The sequence below is a fragment of the Olea europaea genome, unplaced genomic scaffold, assembly GCF_002742605.1.
Source record: "Olea europaea var. sylvestris unplaced genomic scaffold, O_europaea_v1 scaffold3278, whole genome shotgun sequence".
In the NCBI taxonomy this organism is placed as follows: domain Eukaryota; kingdom Viridiplantae; phylum Streptophyta; class Magnoliopsida; order Lamiales; family Oleaceae; genus Olea; species Olea europaea.
In genome coordinates, this window is record NW_019251691.1 from 23,199 (window position 1) to 31,225 (window position 8,027).

At 38.3% G+C, this 8,027-nt stretch overlaps 1 protein-coding gene across 1 annotated transcript in view; it reads right to left on the reverse strand.

Moving 5' to 3' along the window:
• LOC111385784 (chromatin structure-remodeling complex protein SYD-like) overlaps positions 1–5,932 on the reverse strand; it is a 7,640-nt gene extending 1,708 nt beyond the window's left edge. The window contains exons 1-7 of the mRNA XM_023010198.1: positions 5,712–5,932; positions 5,516–5,623; positions 5,334–5,336; positions 4,899–4,956; positions 4,564–4,791; positions 2,855–4,412; positions 37–1,596 (exon numbers count right to left, since the gene is read on the reverse strand). Coding sequence (XP_022865966.1) covers positions 37–1,596; positions 2,855–4,412; positions 4,564–4,791; positions 4,899–4,956; positions 5,334–5,336; positions 5,516–5,623; positions 5,712–5,932 — 3,736 coding nt within the window. The remainder of the gene's footprint in view (positions 1–36; positions 1,597–2,854; positions 4,413–4,563; positions 4,792–4,898; positions 4,957–5,333; positions 5,337–5,515; positions 5,624–5,711) is intronic.
• Between the last annotated feature and the right edge of the window lie 2,095 nt (positions 5,933–8,027).

The following is an 8,027-nucleotide window of genomic DNA, read 5'->3' on the forward strand; positions in this document are numbered from 1 at the left end:
TTGAGACTAAAGCTTCATCCATGTCCAGAATTTTACCATCCACATCGTCAGTAGAACTTAATAGAGATTGACTCTTGACAGTTTGAGGTTCAACATTTGAAGCTTCCATCTTGGAACTTCCCTTGATGCAAGATGGTGACTTCTCCTCAGACTTTGACCCCAAAACTTCCATGCTTTCAGGCGAAATGGCAGCTGATTTCATTTCATTTTCACAAGCCTCAGTCTCTTGCATATGAACCTCAGAAACTTTCCCTTCTCTAGCTTCAATTTTTTCCCCACATTGGTCAAGGGACTCCTTCAATAGATCATCATCAACTGGAACTTCTGTGTTCATAGTTGATGACTCCATGCATTGACTGTTACCAATCTCAGATAGTGAAAGAAGTGCCTCACCTTGAGCAAGGTCTCTTCTTTTTTCTTCTGCATCCTCCTTAACAGAATTGCTGCCAATTTCAAACTCAGAATGTGAAACAACTGATGCATCCATATGATGGCTTCCACTTTCTAACTGTTTGAGATCTCTCACAAACAAATTTTCAGACATAGTAGAGTCCGAAGACAAATCCACCTTTTCCAAAGTTGACAGTACAGGAAATGACTCTTCCGGTAAGCTTTGACTCACAATAGACTCAGGCTTTGAATCAAAGACCTTTGCAGTCTCTTTGCTCTCTTGCTTTTCTGCATCTCCCTTTTCACACGAATGCTTAGATTTATTCTGTTCAGGGTTCAAAGATGGAACTTCAACTTCAATAGATGATTGAGTTGAAACACGATCCTTGACTAGAATATCGTCCTTTTCACGTTCAGCAACTACTTCCCCAGATTCATTATTGGTTCTGTCCTTTAACATCTCAGAAACCAAACTGCTTTTTCCCTTGGGCATATCATCAGAGGCTACAGATTCATCCATATTGAGATTTGTGGCATGTTCAACTATTTTGTCTCTTTCCTTTCCAAATGGAGGTTCGCACTCTACACTGTCGCCAGCAAGAGTCATCGACCCAGAAGTTTGTGCAGCCTCAATGGTTCCAGTATTTAAACTTTGATCTTTGGTCATCTCAACAGGGATGCTGCTGACTTCTGCTCTAATAGACACATTATCTGAGGCTATTGATTTATCCATCTCAGGATTCTTGGCAGACATGATAATTTCATCAGATTCCTTTCTACATTGAGATTCAGACTTTTCACAGTCACTAGCCTGAACTGTTGACCCAAAGGTGGATGCATCCATAGGTGTTTTAATATTTAAAGTTCGGTCTTTGGTCAATTTAACAGAAGCACTGCTCAATATTGGTAAAGATGCACCTTCAGACATTCCGGGATTATTACAATCTTCAGGCACCTCAGGATTTGAAGCAAAGGAGCTATCCAATAATGGGTATTTATTATCTTGTGCAACACATTCTTCCAGAGACTGATTACTGGACTCTGACAATGGGAGGCTCAACGCTTGAACTGGTAATTCCAGGGTTGATGAAGTTGATGGCAGATTTTCACAAACCTGAGGTTTTGATACGACGACTTCATCTGCAGTTTGTTTCGGACAAGGATCCTTGGACTTGTCTAGAGAAACATCCGCATCTGTAGTAGAACCTGCAGTCATAAATTTGATCTTAGCACTATAAAACAGAAGAAGAAAATATGACCATAGCTTACAAATAGCAAAGTCAACACAAATATGAACTTAATCCAATAAAGCCTGTCTCATACTGAGAGAACATGAATATAAATAAATAGAATTAAATTACAACACAACTTAGAAATGGAATACATGATGAGTATATATTCATATGAGCTAAATTATTTTTACTTGACGCAACAGTCATCATAATAAAATTACAATGAAGACCTCCAGTGTATCCCTTGAATATATGAAATCCACACTATGATTTAATTTCAAGTTAAATTTTCTCTTTATAATTGATTATAATCTTTAAAACTCATTTAGAAAAATTAAGATTCACCATCTCGAACATTCATCATCTGTTGGTGTAAAGTAATTAACTTCTATTTTACAATAATTTTCAATTTAACTCGGTAAAAAGCTGAGTAAAAATTCTGTTAGACCAGCAATACAAATTACTTATCAAAGGTGCAGGGGTAGTAAGGGAAATGCATAAGAAGAGAGGCCACATGCACGGTTACATGAGTTGGTTGGGGAAGGAACAGTCTAGAAGAGAAGCAACCTATAAATAAGAGAAGGGAGCTGCAGTGGAGTAGGAGAGTAGTGGACCTCTCGAATGTTCACATCCATATCCTTGTTATTTTTTCATTTAATCAGTTCCTTGTATTTCAGATCCGTCATTAGTATATTCGATCTTTCATGAGTGTGATTCCAGTTCATTGATGAAATTTAGTTCTCATTTATCTTAAGGGTGCGTTGAGTAAATTGTCATTATTACCAGTTCCATATCAAATTCATGCAGTTTGACAATTATATTAAGCTCAATAACTCACAGGACACTAATACTTTCATTAAAAGAGGGGGGAAAAAATCTAATGTTCTGATGTTTATGGTAATCTTCAAATGTAGAAGGAAAAATATTTTAACAGTAAATATCAATTATGCCAGTGCGTCAATGTTAGTTATAAATTTTTTTAGATACCGTAGGAGTATTAATTGTTTTCAAAATGATCAGTAATTTTATTAATAAAAATAAACAGGTTTTAGCTTCAGAATGCCAGATTGAAATGACGTCATACTATGGGTCGGAAAATTCCACCCCCACCATAATTAATATTATGCATTCGACCAACTGTATGATATTCAACTTGAGAGAGAAATCACTTTGGCATAGAAGCACTTAGCATGTTAAATTTTTTATCAATTTACTTCAAACATGAAGATTACCCTTAGGGATCTGTCGTGCAGAAAGATCATCAAAACCAGGAGGAACAGATTGGCTCGCATTTGCCAGTTCCTGAGACTCATTCCCCTGCTTACTCGTGTTGGACTTCCAACGAGTTTTTTTCTCTGGGGGTGTCGTTGAATTTGAATCTTGACAGGTTAATCCATCTTGAACAACAGGTACTAAAGGCTCCTGCCTCCTACGTCTCCGTTGGGATGTCTCTTCACTTTGAACTTTGCGTGCTCTACCTCTTCCTTGCTTTGCCACAGAGAGGGAAGGCGTAATAGATGGTGCACCAGGATTAGCCGAAGCCTGAGTAGGGGTTACTTGGGATGTCAGAGCAGACACAACACCTGTTTCTTGTTGACTGATACTTGCCACAACAGATGTACCAGGAGCAGAATTTTGTTCAGGAACCTTCAAAGGGATGGAAATGGGTACTTGTGACCCAACACCCAATTTCGAAGGTGACGGAAGAGCAATAATAGATGGAACTGAACTTGGTTCATTACGTACTTCCTTTGTAATGGGACCAAGGGACACTGGGTCAGTTCCTGGAGGGACTGTAGAACTAGAAACTGTTGAACCCTGTATTTCCATGTCAGGTTTTCCAATCCCGGATGGTGAAGCAGCTACTGAAACATCTTGTAATGCAGTGCTCTGTCTTTTTCCCCTGCGCCTTGAAGGTTCTCCTGTTTGAGGTTTTCGACCTCGTCCTCTACCTCGCCCAGATGGAGACGGGGAAGCAGCAGACTGAGAAGCAGGGATAAGAGGAGAAGCAGTTGGCTCAGAGTTGGGAACAAATCCAAACTGTTGCATGGCTCCAGTGATACTTCTTACAGGGGTAAAATCAGGAGCAGGCACCATAGGATCTGATTCCCCCTTGGAGCTCTCATTCATTTTTCCAGCTCCCAGAGGTGCAGGAAGAGGAATGGGTGTAGTAATTTCCAGAGTCATTCTTTTTGGTCTCCCACGACCACGTCTGGATGACGGTGTAGCCTCTTTGCTTTGTTGTGTGAGTGAATCAGCAGTTTGATGTTGTGAAAGATGAGACACTGCTGGCATTTGTATTTCACCCTTGACCACAACGCCTGGCATTTGTGTTTCACCCTTGACCACGTTGGAGCCACTTGTAGTCATCGGTAGCATCTTTCCAGTCATTTCTTCCTTCACCATAGGAGATTCCAGAGATTCAACTTTGCAAATTCTTTCAGGTTCGTTTCTTTTCCATTGCTCTTCACAAGCTCGAGCACCTAGAGGTGCAGGTCGAGGAATTGGCGTAGAGGTTTCCACCGTCATTCTTTTCGGCCTTCCCCGGCCACGTTTAGATGGCAGGGTAGTATTTCTGCTTTGTTGTCCCAGTGGCTCAGAGGTTGGATATTGGGGAAGCTGAGGCACTACCGGAACTTGTGTTTCACCCATGATCACAACAGAGTCACTTGTACCCATTGGCAGGATCTTTCCACCCATTTCTTCCTTCATTATAGGAGATTCTGGAGACTCAGCTTGACACATTCTCTCAAATTCCTCTTCAGTCCATTGCTCTTCATACGAGCGGACCTAAAAAGTAAATAACCAAAAAATAAGAACTCCAAACAAAGTTACATTTCTACTGGAATGATCAGCAATGCAAGTTAATGGATACACTTCGGCTAAACAACGAATGAAACAGATGATGAATGCAAGATCATGTTGCAAATTATAAGCAAACCTCTCTTGCTCGTTTGCCCCTTCCGTAGTGTTGGGTGTCAAGCCCTCCGATAGACCCACTTTTTCGCTTTATTGCAACATTAGATCCAACACCTGAATTTGGTACTTCAGATATCTTCATGGCTTTGTAAAATAGTTTTAAGTCATCGTCCACTAGAAGTCGAGAAGGCAACGGAGGTAAAGACGAGTTTTCTACCACCTTTTCACTAAATAAATTTTGCCATGCCACCTACAAAATTCACAGCTGTCTTGAGTAGAAAGAACTGAGTGATATTATTAAACATAGTATCAAACCTACAAACAAGAATAAACATGTATGAGGATTTTGGGGATCACCATTTCTTCATGCTGCCTCTGTTTGTCAACCAAATCAAAGATATCAATTTCAGACCCACTACATCACAATATCATTAAGAAATAATTAGTCCATGTACATGGGGATGTATGGAAATATTCTTAAACCAATATTAAGAAAGAAAAAAGCTCGGGCTGGCTACAAAGAAACAGCTTAACAGAGGAATAAGGGTAGCGTAATGCTAAGCAGTAACCATTATGCAACTAATTGCAGATATGTTGAAAATTTTGCCGATTTAGAACACAAAAATGAGATTAAAGGAGGGAAGTAAGAAGAGAATTTGACGTGAAGAATTCCTCAAAGCCTTCCATAAGACACCTAACGTAGCACATGCAAGTTCAATAATATGTACAGTAAGATGGTTTCAAACAAGGAAGATGGGAAAACACATTAGTCAATCTAAAGTGACAACTAACCATCTGAGTACAAGGTAACAGAAATAACTATTAACTTGGCACAACCAAAAAGTGTTTATAATAATTCAAGAATTCTGGTCTTAAAAATAGCTAGTGCAGCAACATAAATCATTTTAACCACAGTGGTTACTTTAAAAAAGTTCATTTACTAATGAAAAGGTTGAGCAGAAGAAAAAATCGACCTGCGTGCAATTAGATCATTTAATGCGTCATCATCCAAAACAGGTGTAGCTTCCTCTTTCTTGCACTCCCGCAATAGAGCCTCCAGGTATTCTCTACGATCTTCCGCACTGAGATATGGTTTACAGATTTTATTTAGAATACATCAAAACTGCTCATACTTTTCATTGTTTTTTAGTTAAACAGTAACCGAGTTACCTAGTGTTGTTGTCAAAAAAACCAGCAGTTATACTCTGATTAGCAACCCCGAGTTTGTGTTCAGCAGCAGCCCTAACTTGCTCCTCAACCGTTTGAACCTTGTTCAAGAGTAATCCAATATAAGAACAGATGTTTAAGTGATCAGAAAAAGAAGGTTCTAAAACCATATCCATGCACAAAAGCATTCGAAAATTCAATGCAAGATAAGGGGTTTCAACCATTTAGACTTGTATAATACTATACAAATATAGTTAGAAGCTGAACCAATAAATGAGTTTAAACCATAATAGAATTTTAAAATACTATCCCAAATACAATTAGAAGCTGAACCAATACATCTTGAAAGTTGTCAATGGAACAACTATGCACTTATTTAACACAGTTATAATTCTCATCTACTGTCACAAATCATGTTTATCATTAGGACATCAACATGGGCACTGAATATCTATATTTTAACAATACTTTTATTTGGAATGTCTTTTTAGTTTGATTCTGATATTAAGTTTTGCTTAATCAATAGTTAAAACAAATAAGTAAAGAAGCAGTACAAAGCGCCAGAAGTTTAGTTAACTCCAAGAAAATTCCACATCAAGGTCTCATGCATATTATTTACTGTGAGATTCAACTTGCTAAACTAGCAGAACTTCATAATTGACAGATTTTTTAAAATCATAGTACCCCTGGCAAGAAAAAATTGGCACCAAATGATAATCAACAATAATCTGTCACCGACAAGCATTAACCCCTTGTTAAATTACCGAAAATCAAAACCAATAAAGACGTCAAAACTTGAGGGATTGAGTTGGGTATTATTATGAGCAAAAACATAACAGCAAATTCCCTGCGGGGAAATTATAATCATCAAAAAGAAAGTGGCGTTGAACTAAGCATTAATATTAAACCAGTAAGCAAACGAAATTCTTTGGGTCAGAGCTCCATATTAGAAAGGGTAACATCTCAGAAATAGCGTAAACTTAACATTCCATGGACCATAGGTAAACAACCAAAATATAATGTAATTCCAGAATTGAAGTACACACCGTTTCTAATCTAAGAACAAGAACATCCTTCTTTTGACCAATCCTATGAGCCCTTGCCTGTGCTTGCAGATCAACCTGAGAGACAAAAGATTTCAGCCAATATTGAGTTCTTGCGTTGAAGGATTTTACATTTTATAAAGAAGAGCAGCATTGAAATGTTGCCTGAGGATTCCAGTCTGTGTCAAAGATGATCACTGTATCAGCAGCTTGAAGATTTACACCAACACCTCCGGCTCGAATGCTGGAACCAAATTATAATGGGTCATTGCAACTAAGACAAGCATAAAAACTTGAAGATTAACTACCGTTGAAGGTGCAACTCCACTGAAACATAATCTTCCAAGTGGGGAAGGACCTACTTATGACCTGGGGATCCATGATCTCCTCATCCCAAGAATAACTCCACTTTCTGCTTTAGTTATTTTTTTTAATAGGTTGCCCCCTCACATATCTATCTAGCAGCCCATTTAACATGCTAATGTAACAATATTAAAATGTGTCTAGCTATCCACGCTATTGTATTTTGTGTGGAAGAGCCTCTTGTTAACCCTAGACTAGCTTCGCATCTTCTGACATGAAATGCAATATTACTCTACTGATTCTCTCTTCAAGCACCAAGAAACCCTTTCTGGTAATAAAATTTGTGTTGATTGAATGAACTATTCGGATTTCGGCCTTACCATACTGGATACAAAACAAGTCTACATTGTCTAGCATTATTATTGAATTAAAAAGACAGAATGTCTCTCATGATAGTCAAAATATTAGAAGTTTGAATTCTTCTTTTCAGAAATCAAACCACACAACGACGTCACCGGATAGTTTTTCAATCCAATCCAACCACATTTCAGTATTTCCACTGGAGTTCCCACAATAGCAAGTATCAACAATCAAAGTAACATTAGTAAAACTGCCTTCTCCATTAGATCACTCAAAGCCAGCATTAGAATTGGATTCTAGAAGCCCCAATTATTCCACCTCTTACTGATGCAAACTATAAGGAAAGCATCTCTGGTCAAGTCTGGCTCTTAAAAAATTCCAACTATACTGGTCCGATGTAGTTAAATCATTACCTGAGCAAAAATATAAAATAGGGGGAACCAGGTTGATTGAACTTCTCAATAAGAGCTCCTCGATCACCCCCAGATGTATGTCCATCTAAGCGAAGGTATTTATATTGTTTCCAGCAGAGATAGTCCTCCATGACATCAAGGAGTCTAGTCATTGTTGAAAAGAGAAGAACCTGCAGAACAAAAAAATACATATTTTCTAA